Raw genomic sequence first — 23420 nt, forward strand, 5'->3', positions numbered from 1 at the left:
ATTCAATTGTACACATTTACAGATATTTTTTTAATTACTTAATTAAACTTTATTTTTAAACAAAAAATTCTGTTGGATACAAAATATCTAAAGATAATATATTTATAAACATTTATAATAATACTGTTTGAAAGTGAAAATATAAATTGCTTCTACATGTCTGAATGATTATTACTATAAAGTAAAACTAGAAAATTTGTATTAAAATCCTGAAATATATAGCTGTAATGGCTCAAAATATTGTGTTACCATCGAGTATTGCTTTATCATTGCACAATATATAGGATCCCTGTGTAATTATTTCTATGTAATTAGTGGAAGCTTATCTCCACCTCTCTCCTCTCAGCTGTTCCCTGCTGGGATTTACATAAAATTCACATGACAACACAGATACCCATAATACACCCTGTTTATAAGACAAACAAGACACCAACATGGCATCTTTGAGCAATAACAAGGCAATATTAAGCATTACTAGAGGCCTAGGTTTGTTGAACGCATGTTGGCCTAACTAGGTTAAGAAATAAAATTTGAGTTATATCTAGATTATATTGGGTTATATCAAGCTGCACAGCTAATAATGCTCTATAGTGAAGAGAAGTATATCAGATTAGGTCCTGGTTACTTTTACTAAAACTACTGCTGTCTTTATAAGCTGATAAATAAATTATTGTTAAGATTACATTTCTTAGGTTGATACATTTTTCTGTCCCCTATCTTATTAATAATTTATCCACCAGAAGGATATAACTATAGTCACTCATTACACAGACTAGCACTGGCTAAAGCAAAATGTGTTGACATTTTTTAGCTGATCAAAAATGTACTGAATTAACTTGAAAATCCTGATAGTAGAACAGATAGTCTGAACCTTTCACACAAAAAAAAACAATAGTCACACCTTGTATTTAAATTCTTCATGATTCCCTTATCATTTGCATAGAAACACTTGCTTGGGTATTTGATAAAAAGCATGAACTATAGTATGGTGTTTAATGAATGCTGTTTTAATGCAACTTCCTGGTCCACTGTAGATATTAGCTTCATGTTATTTCGACATTAATAGATTGAATTAAACAATTGCTCCATTTTGACAATTTTGCAAATGATTTCTTAGTATTAGCAACTCTGTGGCACCAGTGCATATTTCTTATTTAAATAAAAAGCTCTGTTATAAAATTCATCCTGTTATCAGTTGTCCTTGTGTCAGCCTCTAACAAGATATAACCAGTACTGCCTAGGGGGATTCGCTGAAGTCGCATACACATACACAGTATTCTACGAACAGAACACTTAAAGTAGTTATTGTGATACACATCACATGACTGATGTGTATGAAGACGCTTCAGGCTGTGTGGAGTTCCACACATTTGCACTTTGACTGTGCAAATAATTTTTCTCAGCAATATGTTTATTTTTTATACTTTATCCATCCACATGTGTGCGTGTATGCACACATGCATTTCACACATTTACCCACGTGAGAAATGGCTGATTAGTAGATATAATTGACTGAGATATCCTCTACTCAGGAAGTTTGTGATTGTGTGCATGTGAATGCATGATAGCTTTACAGTGATAGCCTGAGGAGACACATGTCCTGATCAGTGAAAAATGCTACTTTTCTCATAGCTGAAAATACGTACTGACTAAAAATTGATGGCTGTGATCATTCATTTTACCACAGGCTGGTTTTATCATATAGCAGTCATGCTGAAGACATGACACATAGTTTCAGAAATCATAATTATCTGGATTATTTGTATTGATATTTTTATTATCAATTATATTTACTTGTTTCTTACATTCATATATCATCTAAAAGCTTTTTAAAACTTTATTTACTGTCTCCTTAAGTATTTTTACATTTGTTTAGTTCATGCAATCATAAAGATGGAGCTTAATTAAGTGTACTGTTGCATGAACATTATCAATTAAGTAATGATATATAGATAATTATGAAATTAAAATTTGTGCCATTTAGCAGACACCCCTATCCAGAGGGACTTACAATTATAAGTTACACATCAATAAAAATTATACAAGTAATTGTTAAGGGCCTTGTTTAAGGGTCTAGCAGTGGTAGCTTGGTGGTTCTGGGATTTGATCCCACAACCCTCTGACCCAACGTGCCTTAACCGTTGAGCTACGACCTCTAATTCAGTGTTTATAATCGACATTAGAATATTCAGATTATAAACTATATCTACAGTTGAAACCATTTTGCAGTTAGTGTTTTACATATTATTTTTTTTTCTGTTTGCACGTATGCTTTCACTGTTTATGCTATAAATTCTTATATTACACTTATTAGGGTGCTCGGTTCTATTACACATAATGCTAGTCGCCATGAACAGCTGAAATGGTAATGTTTACTCTATAACTGACTACATGCATGTACTGATTGTAACTGATCATGAATAAATTAATGAAGCTGTCTAAGAAGCCTTATTAAAAGTTAGTTGAGAGCATAGTTATATCAATATTAGACACATGTTATAAAATTTGCATGGGGCAGAGGGTAGTGTTGCTGATTCACAGACTGCCTGGTTTGAGCCTGAGCTCAGGTTACTATCTGTGTAGATTTTTGGGTGTTCTCCCCACGTCTGTGAGGGATTCCTATGGCTTCTCAAATTTCTTCCTTCAGCTGGTAGTAAGATTTGCTACTCTAAAATGCAACTGAATTTCCATAATGATGATGTTCATTATTAAAATTCCTCAGACAGTAATCACATATTATCACAATATATATTATTGTCCAGAATATAGTGTCCTATCATCTTAAAGAGCCAGTGGGAAAATGGAGAACTGTTAGCAGGGACTCACATTTAAATATCAGACACTGTCAATGCTGCAAAGAGCTTTATACGTCTTACTTACAGTTAAATTAGCACCGAAACATTGAGCCATGATTGATTACTAAACCTCTCCCAGCAGCTGTAAAAACTATTTTTGCTTCCTCTGAGCACACATTATTATCAAAGTGCTATAGTTTTAAATAGAAAAAGGGGAACTTTTGATAAGACAATGAAAGCACTAAATGGTGATTTATAACTAGGGTGGATCAAGTGATCTGTTAGCTTTAGAAAACAAACTTTTGTACTCGTTGTAGCTTGTTTGGTGTTGATTTTACTTTGACAGTTTAATCAGTGATTCTTATCAGTTTTCATATTAACAGAACGAATGGTTATTGAAAAGTGAATGAGTAAAATTTATTGAGGACTGACAGTACAAAGATTCAGGACTGTCACGTGATTTCCTGAAAGTGTATAAAGTATATCCTTAAAACACAATGTGCCACCCAGTTCTATATATAGCCATTTGTTTGTGGTGTGTTACCTGTGCAACTGAAAATCATTAGTGTGTGCTTGTGTGTGCATGTGTATGTGTTTAAAGGGACTTGATATCCAGATAAGAGATCTCTCTAGAGCGTACTGGCTCAGGAAGAGTGACACAAGACCCGACTAAACTTGAGTAACTCCATAGAAACAGAAACAGAACTTAAGCAATATCAAGACTTGCTAAAGGAGTGTGAGGTATTAACAGGGTCAGGACTGTCCTGGAAAACATGAACCAGGAACAGGTCAAATTTAGCAGTACATTTAGTACACAGGCTCATCTTTCAGTCGTTAAAATTCATAAGAACACAATGCATACACATTATAATCATACTAACACACGCTTCTCCACCCAGTAGTTAGAACTTTTTAAAACAGTTACCAACTGTGGTGGAGTGGGTCTGTTTGCAAGCTAAGTCCTGATTGGCTGCTTGATTGAACTGATCATGCAAGATATACTCACTGAGAGAGAGAGTAAGTTTTGTGCACTTCCCCTGAACACACACACACACACACACACACACACACACACACACACACACACAGAATGTTCTGCAGCTAAAGTATGACTGCTGACTCACCAACTACAAACAGTGCCAGTTGGGCTTCAGGCCATTTGACAGAGAAAGAAGAGACAGCAAAGAGATAAATTACACATACAGACACACACACACACACACACACACACACACACACACACACACACACACACTCACACACACACACACGCACACACACACACACACACACACACACACACACACACACACACACACACACACACACACACACACAACACCTACGCACATAACTAACTTTGAAAGGTATTTCCACAAGGTTAGTTATATGTATACGTATTGCTATGACCAATTTTGATATGTCTACACCAAACAATAAATGTAAACCCTAACCATACACTTCATATAAAATGAGACAGCAATCTTAGCACCTTAAGACTAGCTTAGGTCTAGCTTTATTTTCAGAGTACAAGTACAGAGACATAAAATGCAGATAGTATACAACCAGCTTTGCAAATGGCACCTAAGTTCAATGAATAAGTACACTTAAAATGCAATAAGTTGAGATACACATGTACACTTAAACAGCCTAATACATGCAAATGAATACAGTAGTTTACAGTAAATGCAGATGGTGTAATGACAGATAATTGCAATAAAGTGCAAGCATTTAGTTATTAAGTGGAGGCCAGCAGTTAACACTTAGCAGCTGATTTCAGCATTAGTACGTTTGAAGGGGAAAAAGCTGTTCATGAGTCTTGTTATGCAACAGCACAGATTTTTCTGATGACAAGACATACAACCAGTTCATAGTGGAGATAGGCGGTGTCCTTGATAATAGCACTCTCTCTCCACAAGCAACTCGTATGATAAATTCCCCAATTGCTTGGCAACTGTGTTCCAATAAATTTTAGTTTTAGTCTTTATGAATGACTGCTTTGCCATATGTTTATATACTCGTGTCAAATAATTTCCTAAAATTGTGGATATTTTTAATTACAATACCCAATGAGATTTAACCTATAAATGTGCACTCACCTTCAACTGGTGCACCAAGGTTGGTTGATACACCGAGATTGTAACATATGAAAACCATACAGCATTAAACATTGTTTTCAATTATGACTGTAGCAGATCTTCTATTGTGACCAATTACATTAACTTATACACTATATTGCCTAAAGTATTGGGCCACCTGACCTTTCCTGCTATATGTGGTTCTTTTCCTGTTACCACAAACCTGGAGTCACACAATTGTATAGGATGTCTGTAGATGCACTATAATAAAATTTTGCATTCACTTGAACTTTTAAACCCAAACCTGTTCCAGCATGGCAATGCCCCTGTGCACAAGTAAGCTTCTTAAAGATCTGGTTTACATGCTTTGGAGAGGAAGATCTTAAGTCGCCTGCTATAGAGCTCTGATCTCATGCCTACTGAACAACTTAGGGATGAATTAGAACACTGACTGCACCTCAGACCTCCACACCTACATCAGTACCTGCCTTTCATAACACCCTTGTGGCTGATGAACACAAATATCTAAAAATCTAGTGAAACAGCTTCGCAGAAGAGTGAAGGGAATTATAAGAGCAAATTGGAAATGCAATGGATTGGAAATGCAATGTTAAAAAATCACACACCGTACTTATGACTAGGTGACCCAATACTTTTGCCAATATAATGTATAATTACAAGATTCTCAATTATTGTTAGTGAACTAAAGACATAGTGTCGTAACTCAGAACCCGTCTCTGAGCTGACACAACGCGGGTGGATTCTTTGTTTCACAAAAAACTGGACTGGAAAGTTTGAAATGATCTGCCACTTCAAGCTCAAAACAGATGTCCCATCATTGGTAAGTGAATAGTACAAATCAAAAGTTGTAATATGATGCTCCACTGCAATATAAATCATCACCATTTTCAAACACTGTGTCTCATTCACAGCCCTTTTGCTAATTGATAATTATTAGACCTTAAAAGGTAACTGTTGCTATTCACTCATGTAAGTTGCTTTGTATTCTAAGCAATTTGTCATATATGCTGCTTTACCCATTTATTTGAATGTCACTAGATGGAACAAGACTGTACACATACACAGAACTGTGTACACTTTCCTGTGAAAAATGTCCCCCAGCTCTATTTTATATTCATATTTTCTGCAAGGTTTTTTTGTTTATGAAGGTAAAAGTATTAAATGTATTTTAAATTTATAACCTAACCTTTACACTTAACCTTTAATTTAATTAAAACCATAGAATTTCCATAATAATTGTAAATTTTTATACAATTAAATTCACCTACAACAAGATGACAAAGTTGTTTTTAATTGTTTTTAAAGTAACTTGCAACTAGCTAAAATATGCAGAGAAAATTCCCAGGCTACATTACTAATTATTCTTTAATTAATGCTTGGCACACAAGCGAATGTTAGCTAACTCTAATAACGTTCCAATCTACTAATTAAGCCAATTTCTTTAATAAAAACCTTCTGTCACAACATATTTGCAGGGTGTGCTCATTTCCATGATACCTGCGTATCTTTAGGACATTTAAATCACATATACAGTCGTTTAGTTTTACAGCATGGTGGCCATATGGCTTTATGTTGCTCAGTACACAATGATGTCATAAGCTATCTGTGTATCTAATGTGTATATGTATGATAAAAAAAAAAATACACAAACATCCTGATGAGGTGGAAGCTCAGTGGGTCAGATGTTGACTTCTGATCAGAAAGTTGTGAGTTATAATCCCACAAATGCCAAGCTGCTACTGCTGGGGCCTTCAACAAGACCCTTAACCCTCAAATGCTCAATTATACAAGTAAAACAACTGTAAGTCGATTAGAATATTATCATCTGCCGAATGTCGTAAAATTTTCCATACGTATGTCCTCAAACACACTAAAGCATATTGAGCTCATATCACAAAAATGCATCTGTTTTTACCCTTGACCTGTCCTTGCACACTGCTGCTCACTTTTTTCCCATCACCCCTGGAATGAGGCTTATCAGGTTGACTAATGCAGCCACTACATGAATACACACATACACACTGTGCCACAAACACACATGCTTACAAGACAGTTCCAGTCAAACCCGCATCAACTTCAGCACACAGTGGAAGCGCCCGTGACAATATAACAACAAAAGGAGCCCAGTTGCTTAGACAGTTCGTGAACCATGAAGCACACTGAGTGACACACTAGTTCTTTTATAAGAAAGAGTGAGTGTGTGAGAGGAGGAACGATCTGTGGAAAACAAGAGGATGAGGAAAGGCGATAAAGGTTGGGAAAACATTCAACAAGGATTAGATAAAAACTTAAAATAAACCAAGCAGCAGCAAGAAAGATGTGAACAGAGAAAAAAATTACTGCTAGAGGAAAGGACTCGAGAAAAAGAGTGAATGAAAGCAAGCGAGAGGAGGAAAGTTGTACTCATCAGCATTGCTATGGCAACCACGCGTATCCCACTTCCTTTGACGCAAGCACAAGGAGAAATCAAAGTCCACAACAAGTGCTTGTTATTGCTCTCTTTCTCTCTCTATCTCTTTATCAGTTATTGCCTACAATAAAATAAATATTTGCCCAATATCCCTTTTCACTTGTAGGACAGCTTAGCATCTCTGCTTGCAGGTTTATTCTTATCATCACACCAGTGGCCTGTGGTTCTGAATGTACAAGTGTGTGTGAGTGTGAACTCAGCTTCTGTTGAACAACTGAGCTGTTGGAAGTCGATCAAAAAGGAATCGTTTTGGCTAGAGTAAATATGGCTGACTGGATCAGTGCCACATGGAGCAGACAGGAGCGCAATCTGTACTTGCTTTTAAAATGAAATTGTGTGAGAATACCTGACAGGAAAATACATAGTAACTACTAAATTTTTTTCTGTTTGTGCGAAGACAGCTTTCTGCAAATTAGTTTCTAAAGCATTTTATTTGTTTCCCAACAAATTAAGTATGTAAATATCTCTCTTCTCTTCTCTTCTCTTCTCTTCTCTTCTCTTCTCTTCTCTTCCCTTCCCTTCCCTTCTCTTCTCTTCTCTCCTCTCTTCTCACACCATATCAGTATGGCCATTGTATGCTCATATTTACAGCCTTAACAGAATTTAACTAGTATCTTTGTTATGTGTGTTCAGAATTAAAAACATTTAATATAATATTGATTTTATACAACAGTCCTATTAACAGGAAATAAAATATGATTACAAATAAAAATCTCTTTCCGTCAAAATAGCTCCTAAAGAAGCCAGAGCTCTGCACTCAGACTGACAGCCCATACTGCTAGAAGTGGAGCGTTTGCAGAACACAGAGTAAAACAAACAGTGAAATATACTATATTATTTGAATTAAAAAAAATGCACCTCAATTTATCAGTACACTAACTAACTGCAATCAGTCTGCTAGAGCACCAAAATAAGCCCAAATTTTCTGAAAGTGATGTGCATTTCAAAAAAGCTATTCAGCAGTGGTTTAATATTAGATTTTAATATTTTACTACACAATCTAAGACTGTTCTCTATTTGTTTAATTGTATTACCTAAGGCCAAATAAGAAGCAAGACCCAGCATTCTCTAACACTTCTTCTCCATTCATTTCACAGTAAAATGTATTTTAATTATATATATATATATATATATATATATATATATATATATATATATATATAAAGATTTCACCAAGCCTTAGCTTTTGTTACACCCACACAAACTAGCCATTCACCTTCCTGTTGATGCTTCAAAGCCTTTGGATTTACAAGCTTTCCACATGACTTTTTAATATAAAGAGGGGGGAATGGGGCTGGGCTTAAGGGCAGGTGTATCCCACCTACTGTCAGGATGAACAAAACATCTATCTGTCTATATTTTGAACATGGATGCCTGTCTATATCAAATATCTTTCAAAAACCTGCAATAACAACATGCAAAGCTTAGACTTTCATCAAGCATAGCCATGGCATTTGGAAAGGTGCATTACCCCTGTGAGCAAAAAAAAATACCTTTGCCAGAGGTTCATGCAAGACATCAAACTCATTGTAAGCCAAATGAAAAAAATATATTCAAATGCAAGATCAAGGCAGACTTTGGCAGAGTTAAAGAAGACAAATCTGTGTTTTAACATACAAAGAATGGGACATCCCAGGACACGCCCCAATATTACATTACTGCATTATTTAGCACACAGTTGATCATTTTTATTCTCTTAAAACATAAACACGATATATCTATCTTTCCTAAATTTGAGTGGGTGCTGACAACCAGAAGTGCCTTTCAAGTTCCTCACAGCAAGCTGCTAGTTTTGGATTCAGGAGATGGTTTTTAAAATCCTGAAACAGTTCCTCAATTTAACCATAATTAATAAACACAGTGGTCTGAATCTCAGATTGAATGAACTCAATGTGCTGCAGGCAGGGTGGTGTACTGAATGACCCAAAGCTTCTCTACCACAAGGCCACAGGATGCAGGACCATGCATAAATTAGTCTGCCTCAGGGACACATATAAATAGTCAAATGTAATCCCCTCTTGCTCTTCCTCTCTCACTCTTTCCATCTCCATCATCCCTCCCTCTCGTCACCAATCCTCATTCTTGGACCATCTTTTTCTCATGCTAGTACAGACTGGTTTTGGATCCTTTAGGACTGGCAGGGTATGACTGGAAAAACACTCATTATTCATTACTCAAACTGACTAATATTTAACTGTTGCTTCAAAGAAGTACTAAGTAGCAATGTTCAATTCATTAAAGAAGAACTGTTATTTAATTCCTTGTGACCATTACGAACAAAGTTGGAGTGAATGACTTTGAAAGAGCAACAATTAGGTGATTGGGATGCAAGTGCGAATTTATTCATGCATATAACAAAGTAGACAAACCTAAAGGGCAAAGTCATAAACAGGCAATAGTTCAGACCCTCAGCAAAACAGGGTTAAATAGTCAAAGGAAACTCAAGATATTGAACAAACAGGGTCAAAACCAGTGCAGCATGCACTCAATAATCTTGGTCATGTCATTATTGATTAGCTAGAAGTGATAGCTCACAATGAGCCAAGTTTTGCTATGTGTTTTTGTAGAAAACCAGTTATTAGGAACAGATGTGTGATTAGAAGTCTGGGAAATGAGAGCAGTAACAGGTGACTAATCAGGTGGTAGGTCTTGTAGGTTCTTATGTGGCAGAGATTTTTGAGAAAAGAAGTTTGACAGGTCAACATGACACCTACATGTAGAGATGGTATCGAGATGATCTAGTATCAGCACTGTACTAATTTTTCTAAAAATGTCTAAATTGAATATCCGAAAGCAAAAACTATTCTGAATCTGATCTTATCTGATGTAACATATCTAGCCTGAAATGTCACAGGATTGTCTGTAAAACAACAAAGTATCCAACACAGTAATTCAATTTACCATAAAATCAGCATTAAGAAAATTAATTGGCTGTATCGGGTTAATGTTTAAAAAATCATTATATTAGTATCCTTTGAAAAAATATACACCGATCAGACAATAGTAAATCGCATCAATCAGGCATAACATTACAACCACCTGCCTAATATTGTGTTGGTCCTCTTTTTGCTGCCAAAACAGTCCTGACCCATGAAACATTAACAGCATTAACTTTTTCAGCAATTTGAGCTAGAGAATCTCATCTGTTGGATTGGACCACACAGGCCAGTTTTTGCATCAATGAGCCTTGGCCACCCATGACACTGCCACTGTTCCTTCCTTTGACCACTTTTGATTGATACTGACCACTGCAGACCAGGAATATCCCACAAGAACTGCAGTTTTGGAGATGCTCTGAGCCAGTCCTCAACACAATTTGGCCCTTGTTAAACTCAGTCAAATGCCCATTTTCCCTGCTTCTAACACATCAACTTTGAGGACAGAATGTTTGTTTGCTGCCGAATACATCCCACTCACTAATGTGCCTGTATAGCTAGTATTTAAGAATCTAATTACATCCCATTAACTTAATACAGCTATTACATGGTCCATGCATTAGACCTTGTCAATATCCATAATTTTAGATGACAATTGAGGCAATTTGATATCACAGAAATGTTTAAAGCATGGTACCTTAATTATATAATATCAGTATTGATAACAGACAAGAAAATACTATTGTACCTTTTGTACCTAAATGTTTGTAGATTTTGAATGAGACAATTTAGCCTCAAACCAAACAGGTAGGAGTACAGACCACAGAACACAACATTTAGAGGGCAAATGTATGAGTGAGTTGCAGAGTTGGAAATGTAAACAGGAGTTGAATTGGTGAGAGTTGTTAAAACAGCATGAAACAGCTACTCCAGTGTGAGGGTTGGTTTCTTAAACCAAATGTGTATGTATGTGTGTATGTATGTATGTATGTGCACATTTGTGCGCACATAAGGTGGAACCCATAACTAAATGGACAGTTGCTTGGCAGGGATTCCTATAATGCTTAGGCAATAAAGATACAAATAACATAAAATTACAGCTGGCACTCTGCACTTTAACCTCATTGCTTCATTTCAAAACCAGTACACCGAAATAACTAAATGCACTATGTGTGTGTACTATATAACCCTCACCTTGCCTCACCCTTTCTGACTTGGTTAAGGTTCAAACTACACGCTTACATCTGCAGCACATCTGTCACTCTGTCTGTATGTCTCATGCTCTACCTCTCTGTGGTGGCATCAACCCCCTTGGTGCCAGTAGCAAACCACAGCAGTCGAGCACTCACTGAGAGGACACACGTGGCAGCACCACAGCACGGCTGCTGCCACGTGTGTGTGCTCTAGCAGGGTGGAGACCAGCCAGAACTTTACAGTGTCCCACTGTGTCACTGTGTGTTTGCATGGGTGCTTACCAGATTTGCTTCCTAACATCCAAATCTAAAATAAACATACTGTAATTTTCTCATGGAAACATACATACTGCCTAGTATTTTATTTTTGCATATCAAGACCAGATACATGTGTTCATCATTCAGTGTTGTGCTAGCTAGCTCATGTAGTTGATTCTTACCCACTAAAATGGTAGTCCCACGGTGTACCATATTTTAAGCAATCATTGAATTGATATTATTGATAGATGGAAATCACCTGTTGCTTAGTAATTGATTCAGCAATTACCTCAGTGACAGCCTCTCAGGGCAACACTAACCACTAGCTTTGTTAATGTAATACCTTATTTAAGGGTGTAATTTGCTAGTAATACAAAAGTATTACTAGCAAATACTACTACTAGTACTACTAGTAATACCCCCCCCAAAAAAAAAAAAAAAAAAAAAAAAATATTGCACTCTTGGCGCAATGACAATGTCATGACTGACGTTCCCCCCAACATTTTAATCCTGGCAATTCCTCCCCACTAGCCGAGAACCACATGAGAGCTAATAACAAAGAGGGGCAACAGCTATCAAGTGCTTCAAGCTATCAAGACACATGAATCCATTCCACTGCATTTTTAACTGCTCATGCTTAATCACAGAATAGCATAACACATTTAGAAAGCACTATCCAACCTCTTCTACATAAATGAGCTTTTAAATGCCCTTAACTGTCTAACTTTGCTGTGACATTAAAAGGAGTATTCCTGAAATCCTGGCCACCGATAGCTATGATATCACTGGGATTTATGCATTTTTATATAAATATTTTAGCATTTAGCAGTTTGTATGGTTAGAGAAGATGAGAAATGCAAGGAGAGAAAGTAAGGGTGAGAGAGAAAGTGGGAAAGAAAGATAATTACAGATGCACAACGACTACATTGGTACAGTTGTATTACACACCCACACTCTGACACACAGAGTGAAAGAAAGCAAACACCTACGCACATCAACCTCCCAAGCCCAGACAGAGTTATTTCACTGGCATCCCTCTTTAGATCCCCCCCATCTCTTTTGCTCACTTTATTCTGCCGTTTGTCTTGTTCTCACTTCACTGTTCTCCACTATATTCTCTACTCCTCCTTCCCCCCATTGTCTCATATCAGATGTCGCCACGAAGACCCAGTCTGGAGTCTCGGCTGGGAAAATCCCCACAACTCTGATCATTATTATTTTGTGGTAAAGAGAAAAGGGCAAATTCTTTCTTCTGTCTTTACCATCTGCATGTCTAGCACACTGTCTATCTCTCTCCGGCTCTCATACACATGAGCTTTTTTTGGTGCCATCTTTTTCTCTCACCATCTCTTTGTATCACTGTCTCTGTGTTTTCCATTCCAAAACTGATCAGGGCTCTCTTCCAATTCTTTACTCAAGCCTGAAAAATATTTTTATACAGACAACACAGAAGCAACCTGCACACACATACATACATATATGCACATATGTACATGCACACGCTGCAAGTCTGCCAGATGTGTTCTGAACAGAATATTGATTTATTATTTCAAAAAAAAAAAAAAAAAAGGGAAGGGGAGATTAGAGGTTGAGCCAGTACTGTGTCAGTGTTAGTTTGGCTCTGTTTCAACATTCACAGCTAGTACACTACATCCCCCAGAAACCTGATCACACTGCCAACTTAACATGAAAAGCTCACACACTCGCTCCCTGCTGCCGAATGAGCCAACACAATTGCTTTGTCAAATACTCTGGGTAGAAGAAATACTATTTATAATGATCTAGAACTACTTTCTCTAACCCCAACCTTAATCTTATTCGGTATTAAAGAAACATAACCTAATTTTAGCTCAGTAGTTGGATATGCTACACCTCATGCTGCACACAAAATGTCAAGAGGAACATTTCACTAAAACGCATCTAAACTGTCCATAAATATGAGTGGAAATATAATGAATAGACAATAAAAAAAGTCAGTAATGACAGGGAAAAAAACCTAATCACCAGCAACTACTAAAACTTACCAAAACTATAATCTTCCAAAAATTACTTGATAAAATACAATCTTGCAGTGTGGCATGATTCCAATTACTTTCAAACAGCAAATTTTCTGGATCATCGTAATGCAAAAATCAAGTAGTATAAAGTAAAGAGAGATTTATTATTGTGAACTTTACATGGCTTTCTAACCAGTGCTGTCAGTTTAAAGCCAAGGAGACAGATGGTAACTGCACTCAGTGGCAGCAGGTGGACATGAATAAAATGTACAACTACACAATTGCCCTATAAAGTCGTCTGTTTTCAATCGATCTAGGGATAGGGATCTTTATTCTTTATTTTGTATTTCAAACATATGCCCCTCTGATATCATTAGAATGTGTTTTATTAATTTTATTCTATTTCCTTTGGATTTGGTTGAAAATAATTTAACTTTACATTATAACTATTATTAATTTGAAGAGAAAAGGACTAGAAGAAAACTGCTCTTACCTGTACTGTCTTTGCTGCTGTTGGGGCCTTGGTGTGAACGTAGCTCCTCTGACTTGTAGAAGTCAATGCTAGCATAAGTGTTGAGATTTGATGCATTACTGCTCAACCCTCCAGTTCCTCCAGCACCTCCAGATGCTCCACTGCCCAAAACAGATGAAAAGAGACGTGCTGCTGTTTGGCCAGTAGTCTGAACATCAACTGCAAGATGTGAGCTCTCCCTTGTAGCCAAGTCTAGGTCTATATAGTTGAGACCTTGGTCTGTAGATGAAATCTGGGTAGTATTTATGTTAGTTAAACCATGGCTAGTATGCTGATTTGGGATATCTAGCAAGTCCCCATTGCCACTCAAAATGCCATCTAAACCAAGTCGCCATGCTATGGCTTGGGTGTGCTCGCTGATCACGCACATAGAGGATGAGGAGCTTACAGGGCATGAGGACAATGAAGAAGGGGCCAGGAATGTTTCAGAACAGTGGCGCCGCCGGGCTTGAGGGTCTGCCCTTATTACCTTAGCACCATGATCTGGATTTGAAAGTTTGGACATTGGAAAATCTAAATTAAGGCCCATGGTTAAGTTGGGAACCATGGATTCTTGTCTGTCCAACAGTGTTTCTTTAGGTGTGGTGGAGCTGGAGGTTGTGTCTGAGCTTAATCCAAAAACCATTTCTGTATAGTCAGCGCATGGTATAGGAGAGTCGAGTGACTCAGAGGTCGATAGAGACCTGTGTCCAGAATGTACCATTTCCACCTCAGTCTCTTCTTCATTTTGTGGAGCTAATTCCTGCTCATCCCAAGCTTTGGGTGCTGATGTAGGTGGCGTTGGAGGTATGGGAAAAGAAGGGAAACCAAGGGGAGTGAGGGAGAAGGATGATGGTGAAGGGGGAGCTCCTAGCTCCATGTTGACATATTCTGAAGCAACAGATGGAGGGACAGCAGAAGAGGGGCTGCAAGGATGTGGTAAGAAACCAGCCACACAAGAGGTGGGCCTAGGCAAGAGCCGTTGTGAGCTGGCAGGAATGGAGCCACCCTGTCTAGGTCCTCTAACTACTTCTCTGATGCTTCTTTCATTCTTAAACTCTATACTGACATACTCACCAGGACTTTTAGGCTCAGGTGGGACTGGGGTCTCACGGACCCTTGGTAAGGTATTGGCTTTAGAAACATCCACAAACAAACTAAGAGGACGATTCCTCTGGCCCTGTGCATGTTTAGCTGCTGAAGACCCCAATCTCTGCTGTAGAGCCCCACTATACTTTACTTTAGCTCCTGAAGATGTTTTTCTCACCTGGGTGAGCTTTTCCTCCCCCTCCCCCAGACTTTCACTGCTAGCTGAACTGGATGAGTATGATGAAGAGGAAAAAGACAAGTGCCGTCCACCTCCAGGTTCTTGATAATTAGATGTGCCCCTACAACTGCCAAGAACTTGACTATTTCCATGTTCACTGCCTAGACATTTTCCTCTTCCTAAACCATCATCAAATTGTTTAGGGCTACTGTGTTTATAAGAACGGGGTAGAGAATAGTAAGAATATACCATTTTGGGAGGAGGTTGGTGAGAAAGTTTTTCAGATGCTGTAAGAGACTCTTGAGGAGAGGGAGTGCTGTTGGCACGAACACTGATAGGTGACATGTTCATATAATCACTGCCAGACCTACTGTCTGCACTATTCCTGCCAATCCAGGCTCCTGAAACTACACGCTGATCAGGGGAACAGCTGCTATTTGGAGACATCATCATATAGCCATCTGTGGTAGAAGTAGGAAGGTGAATCTGCTGAGGAAGTGAGATAGTATTGTTGGGAGTCATAGCCATATAGTCATCTGCAGGTTTAGAGTCGGACACTGCTATGGATAGTGAGTGAGAGAGGGACACTGGAGGGGCTGTTACTCCTGGCAACATGGACATGTAACCATTGTCACCCCCTCCATTACCATTAGCAGTAACTGTCGGTCCATCTGTTTCGCAGTTTCCTGCTTCAGCTTTGGACTCTGCAGCAACATCCAGATATCTGGTTCCACCAACAGTTGATTCTGAATCCTGGTGTGAGCTGAAAGACTCACGGCTGGTACTTCGAGACATTATAGCATAGTTGTCTTCCTCAATCTCTAGATCTCCTCCTCTGCGGTAAGTGCCAAGTCTCTCAAGGGCCATGGGTGGCAGAGACGCCCTTTTGCTGACCATCCTACGTTCAGGATCACATTCACGACCTGAAGACCGTCTTAACACCCTTCTAGTCTGTGTCAGAGAGTTGTCAGTTGGCAGTGAATTGGATGCCCCTTTCTGTGCCATAAGAATATAGTTGGAAGCTTCATTCCCACCTGAGCTACCTACAGACCCTGCCTGAATGGCTGCAGTCAGCAAAGAATGCTCACCTGGGCTGGAACCATATTCATCTGAAGAACCATAATCACTAAGTGAACCAGAAACCGAAGGCTGACGGAGAGGCATTTGATTGTAAGTGCTTCCATTTCCATCCCCACCAGCTGCAGTGGTTTCATGACTTGTGGCTCCAAAATCAGATCCATTGCCTGAGTAGAGGAGAGGTTCTGTGCAGGTGAAGGGGCTGGAGTCGAGACGGACCTCATCAGAGTATGCTGTGCCTTGACTGGTGTGGGAGCACGTACAGATGTAGACCTCAGAATGGGCGTGGTGGAACAAGACCCATTTGTGGTGGGACTTGAACTGTTATTAACACCCTTTGTCCCTGCATTAATACCCTCATCTATTTTTGCTCCATCACTGGAGCAAAAATTGCTGTTTCCACCTCCTCCTCCAGTGGCTCCCGGTGGCTCTGTGCGAGGTCGTCTGATGAATCCCACTTGGCTGGGTGGAGGGTTTTGATGGTGGCGACGAGATGGAACACTTATTGGATTAGATGCAGTAGCACCACCCCCAGCTCCTGCTGTAGTAGACTGTGATTTACTGCGCTGGCGAAACTCCTCACTGAGGGCTTTCATGGCTTCAAGTAGAGTCTCATGCATGTTCTGTGCCACAACTGAATCCTCCACCTGCATCCAGAATTCTCCAGGGCCAGTCACTGCTGATCTGCCAACCTCCACAAAAAAGAAATTTTCTGAGTGGCCACAACGTCTCACGTTCATTAGCTGTAACACGACAGCTGCTGCATCTGAGTTGAGTTTGACAAAGTTGACTGTCTTCTCTGTTAGGCAGAGTCTGTATATACCCACTAAGTTTTTAGCTTGTCCAAGACCTTTTGGCCAAACTTTAACTTGCCAGACCTCCTTAAACGCAGGCCCAGGAGATGGAACTCCATAATCTCCAGAATTACCATCGCACAGTGCTTTACCTACAAAGCAAGGAAAACACAAGTTATAAATAAAGAAGCTCAAAAAAGGTGTTGTTCATTTGACAAATCTACTAGGTAAGAATAATAATGAATGCATGAACACTATGAATTAACACATACAGAATTGTGCATTGACCAAAAAAAATGTGAACAAATCAAATCCATTTTATATTTTAAATTCTAAACAAACTGATTAATCTTTGTACTCTCTTGGCAAATTTTCAACCACATTCATGAGGGAGTTTCCCCCAGGAGTTTTTGTTCCCAAATAGGCTAAGCACTCTGGCCATGTCTTCTATGCTCTATATAAACACTAACAATTTAAGTTACAAATTTAGATAGTAAAAAATTAACATCAGTATTGATATTTGTCTAATAAATACATTGAAACTGATCTACAATATACATGCAGGATAAAGCGCATAAAAAAAACTAAATGCCAAGCATCTTATCCTAAATGTGACACAACGTGAATGTCTATTAATGGATTAATACTAAACACGCTGTTCCTTACACACACACACACACACACACACACACACACACACACACACACACACACAAACACACACACACACACACACACACACACACACACACACACACACACACACATATCACAAGCACTGACTAGTTTCACCAAAATGTCCTAAAATCTGATGCCTGCATGAACCAGTTGAGTGATCCTCTTCCACCTCAGTAGCATTCTGATAACCACCTGCATGGAAAAGCTAGACCTCAGGGTATGTTTCAAGAATGGCAGCAAAACAAAGAAAAAAAATTCCAGAGAACTTTTAGATAATAAACCAGTCATCACAGTCAATGTTTCATTATAATAGTTCTACCCAGTTACTCAAATTGAGTATGCAAATGAAATTTTCTTTTTATTATAGCTATATTACAGCTTTTATTATGTATTATAACTGTCTGCATATGTAGCAAAAAGGGTAAGATTGCTTTGTTACAGTAATGATAATTTTGAACAGCCCATAACTATTGAACTGCCAATTTAATGCACCTACACATTGCAGACTTTTCTAAAATAGCACAAAATGGGACTAAAAGACTAAATAAAAACTATGAATGAATGAAAACTTCAGTCACTAAAAATTCTCACACACTAAAATGCTGAAAATTCACTGAAAAAGTAGTTTGTTTTTCCAACTAAAAACAGAAATCCCAGTCAATATGAAAATCATGTATTATACCTTAATGGATATTATTACCTTGTAGTAATATAAATGACAAAGTAAAATAATTTGTTCAAGAAAGCAAAAAGCTCATCTATAATAAAATTTCAGAACTTCTGGTTTCAGTCCAGAGAAATTTTCTGAATTTATATTTTGTGTATTACTTTAAAAAAAATGTGATGATCTAATTGATTTTATAATCTTACTTCATCATTATTAAACATGTTAACCAAGGCTTAAAGATTAATAAAGCCTTTTTGTCTGTGATTTAAAGTAAACAGTGAAATATTGACTGAAAATGGAAAATGCCAGACTTTAAATGGACCATAAAAAGTGTTTGTGTATGTGTGTGTGTGTGTGTGTGTTTGTGTGTGTGTGTATTTAGTACATGCATTTTGGTCTACGAAAACAATTTCAAGAAACGTGACACACTGTTGAATATATTTGTGTTTTTCCCTCACACTGTCTCCAGTGCAGCAATGCGTAAGACAATCACAACCATATGGAGAAAAGTGTACTAAGGCACGCACTTGCAAGGACACCCTGCTCTCTGCTCTGACTCACCCTTCCGCCACCGTTGCCAGAACATTTCAGTTACGCGAACAAAAACAGAAAACCTGCAAGGTGTTTTCTATTTCCCACTTTTCCGAAAACATTAAGAGCCAAACCATTTTGTCTTTATCATTTTTCCAGCAGGTAGTTATACTATATCGTGTGTGTGTGTGTGTGTGTAGTTTTTGGTGAACTTGAATTATGCCTGCAGCCAACATTAGTTGAGTCACAAAAAGAAAGCATTGCAGAGCTGCTTATTAGCAATCCATATGAAAATTTCTTTCTGTTCATTACTCTTTTCCTTTGTGAAAATATGTATTAAAGGGACAGAAGTTGATATTACGAGGACTGACACTTCTCTAAATAATGGTGTTTTTAGAAAAATAGAAGAGACAGAAAAAAGAGCCAGAGAAAGTTTTGGTAAATAAGGGACAGGTCCAAGTTTTTACCATAGCAGTGAAAGCATGGACCTCACACAAACACACTATTCTACTGTGTTATTCTGAAGGAGCTCTTTAACAGAGTGTGCAGTGTTTACCTAATGAGTGCTTACTTCACATCCTTCTGCAAAAGCACACCACTTGAAGCTGGCGATGCTCCCATTCGGCACCTTTGATCTAAGAGCGTTATGCACCAAGTTCAGAACACCACTGCAGCCATGCTGGACTAAATAGACAGTCTGACAACAGTGTGGCCTGAATGTATTATAAAAAAAAACAACATTACAGTTTAGAAGAATCCATAAAATTTAGGACTCTCATTTCCTGTTTGAATTTTGGAGTAAGGATTTTTTTTTTTCCCACATTTGCTCTTCTGGTTGTCAGAAATAAACATAACTGGGCTGATGTAGGTGGAGCAGCATGAAAGGGGTGTGACAAGTCGAAATTCATGGCAAAGTTGTTTTTTAAACCTCTTTTTTTGAGAGTTTTAGATACTCTCTCCCAAAACTAAGTTTAAAATCTGCGTTTTAAAATGCCGCTATTTGTACCTTATCAGTTAATGGCCCCAAATGTCCTAAACTGTATCTGTATTAAAATTCCATTTCAATGTGGACATGGCATAAACCAGCCTTTTTTTTTTTTCTTTTATGTGAACCCTACCACTATGCTGTGAGTCTTTGTGAATTATATCAACCTGAGTTCATTATTTCATTGGTCAGCAACAGTGGAATTTTTTTTTTTATTCTAATTATTTTGTTTATACCTGCCCAAAATATATCTTTTTTATTATCCTTAAGTATCCTAGTATCCTAAAGTAAATGTATATAGTATAGCAATAATGAATGAAGTAATGCGGTAAATTGCCATATGTTCATGTTAATGAATGTGGTCTTCATTTGTACCACAAGCTTTATATCTGCACACTTAATCTGGCCCACATGAAAATAAAAACCTTCCGCTTGCGCAACATTTTTGTTGTCCCATGGGATCTTAGTCCTGCAGCACACCGAAATTCCCAACCAGACAAGAAAAAACAAAAAATAAAAAACAAATAGTGCTACAAATATCTGCATTTGTATCTGTTTAACATTATCTGCACATTCCAAATAACATTCCATATATATTATATTTATAGTAATAATGTATTCATACATATCTAAATATACGGGTTAGCATGACGGTAAGATAACACATCCACTTGTGATATGGCGGAGAGTACAGAGTCAATCGACAGCTGGAAAAAAAAACACACTGGTGTCACGGATGAAGTCGAAACATCAGCACGGTAAGCAGAAACTGTATAACCCTCATCATGAGAAAATGGTATAGTGTAATGAAGTATTATTGTGTAATCTGTTTGCTTGTAACTTTGGGACAGTCACACTGGATCTGTTCTGTCGTGACTCGCAAGCATCGGGTTGTGCAATCAGCTCGCTCACAACATAGTGATGAATTCAATTAAAACGGTGCGAACAAACACTAAATCTAAAAGCAGCAAATAACAGCAACAGTAAACAATCACATTTTTAGCCACTGTGTGGTTTCCAGCAAATGCTTATGCATTTGTACACCAATGTACATTTCTTTCTTTGTTTTTAATCAAGTCTGTTAGCTTGCTGTGTTTCTCCGTTCGTTCTCTATTTATAGCATTTGCCCACTTCAGATGCTTGTTTTCAATGTTTATATATTTAAGGTATTCATATATAATTTCCTTATTATTATACAAAATTAAGTTAATTATATTCTAGATGCTTAAATCTTCACTAAACAAAAATGTGTATTTTTTTACAGCATGGTTGTTAACTTGGCATCTGAAATAATCATTAAAAACAATACAAATGTTTATTTACTTTTTTTACAGAAGGAAACAACCCAGCATGAGTGAATTTATTCAAAGGAGAAATCCTTTATGCACTCTTCAATAAGCATCCACTATAATCTTTAAAATGTCAAAATGAAAGATAGTTAAACTCAATATCTGTCTTTTGCATTTTTTAAAGTACAGTTTTATACATAAATTCCCTGAATTAGGGTTTTATATAATTATAAAAAGCGAAACAAAAAAGATTGTTAAATTATTCGATTATCAAAATAATAGTTATTTGTAGCCCTAATTAAAATTAAAGTCACTTTCAAATAGGCCACTTTAGCTAACTACTAGACATTAACAGAGAATGTCATGTATAAGGACAAACATCTCGGCACTTGGAAGGAAATGTGAATCAGAGTTTATTTCTTACTGCACACAGAATCATATAATTAATGGTCCAACAAATTGTCCAAAAAACATACATTTCAAACATAATTATAAAAAAATAAGGATTTATAAACAATAGGAAAGTTGGAAAAACATGGGTTTATAAAAGGTGTGAGTGAACATCACGGTAACACAGTTTGTAACACAATTATTAGTTTTACATTAGCTAACATTTTCTCTTTTCTACAATTACACAAAGTAGAGAAATATGTACATAAGGCCATAGTCTGTTTTTTGCATCTGTGTAAAAGTAACAAAAATAGGTTTCTTAATGCTGTTTGTGAAATCTATAAACAAAATAAAAACCTCCTGCAGAGTAACTACAAAAAAACAGTGACTCATTTTAGGATTCACTTCATAGAGCAGACTTATGACAAAGTCTCAGTTAAATACCACCCATAAATCTTGCTAATGTGTATACTTACACACAAATAGCTATTTTCCATAAACTGAACTGACTGAAATGATCAATTATACATATCAATAATGATATGTGGCTTTGTTTATGTAACAACCCAACAAAAAAGAGTATCATTTCATCTATTTTAATATAACACAGGTCTGGTCTGTTTAGTATAAAGATATAATTAGTTTAGCTGTAAGGCATCACTTAAGGCTTAAAAAGGTTAAAGACGTCTTCATGTGTACACAAATGCAGCTGTGTTACATGCTGCTTTATTTCTACCCAATCATTCTACCATTGCTTTGCCTTTACTTTTACAACTATATCAGACTGTATATTTAATTATCTATCAGGCTGGACTATTTTGCCATGTCATGCTGGGATTCAATACGCTTTCTCTCTCCATCCGTCTCTCTTTTTCTTTCTCCCTCTCTCTCTTTCATATACACAGTTTGGTTTTGATCATTATAATAAGGATACAGTAATTATACTACTTCACTATTTTATACTATATAACACTATATATTATACATCAAAGGAAATGCTGAAAATGGAAAATTTTATTATCATATGATTAAATTATTACAATTAAAGATTACAAGTCTGTTTTTGATTTGAAATCCCTGAGGTTTAAAAACAGAAATCATCTATAGTTTATATATAATTTATAGATTATTATAATAAACCTTATTTATATACATGTAAATTCTGCTCACTACTAAGTTCTACTCATGAGCAGGCAGTTGCCAAAAAATGTATCTGGACAAACAAGATCCAACCAACCAGCAGTAAACAAAATTGACTTTTGTTATTTTACTTATTTACTTATTTTAGTCTATAAAACAACACTGACTATATATAACAACACTATAACAGTTTTATATTTCTGTTTAGTCGCTGTATAATTTTTCAGGCTCACAGCTTTTGAACCAGCTTTTTGAACAATCAGCATGTTTTGTTATTCAGTCCCTACATAATTCATAACTTATTCAGGTTAAGGTTTGTCTGCGTTGTCAACCTAACCGTGCATAAATGCAAAAAACACTGCATGTCTATTTGCAATAAGGACATAATTATTGATTGTTAAAC

At 37.1% G+C, this 23420-nt stretch overlaps 1 protein-coding gene across 1 annotated transcript in view; it reads right to left on the reverse strand.

Moving 5' to 3' along the window:
* The window catches only part of si:ch73-335l21.1 (insulin receptor substrate 1-B), a 41826-nt gene that overhangs the window by 8226 nt on the left and 10180 nt on the right, over positions 1 to 23420 (reverse strand). The window contains 2 exon segments of the mRNA XM_046851542.1: positions 14182 to 16719; positions 16722 to 17489. Coding sequence (XP_046707498.1) covers positions 14182 to 16719; positions 16722 to 17489 — 3306 coding nt within the window.

Source organism: Silurus meridionalis, chromosome 6, assembly GCF_014805685.1.
Source record: "Silurus meridionalis isolate SWU-2019-XX chromosome 6, ASM1480568v1, whole genome shotgun sequence".
Taxonomy (NCBI): Eukaryota; Metazoa; Chordata; class Actinopteri; order Siluriformes; family Siluridae; genus Silurus; species Silurus meridionalis.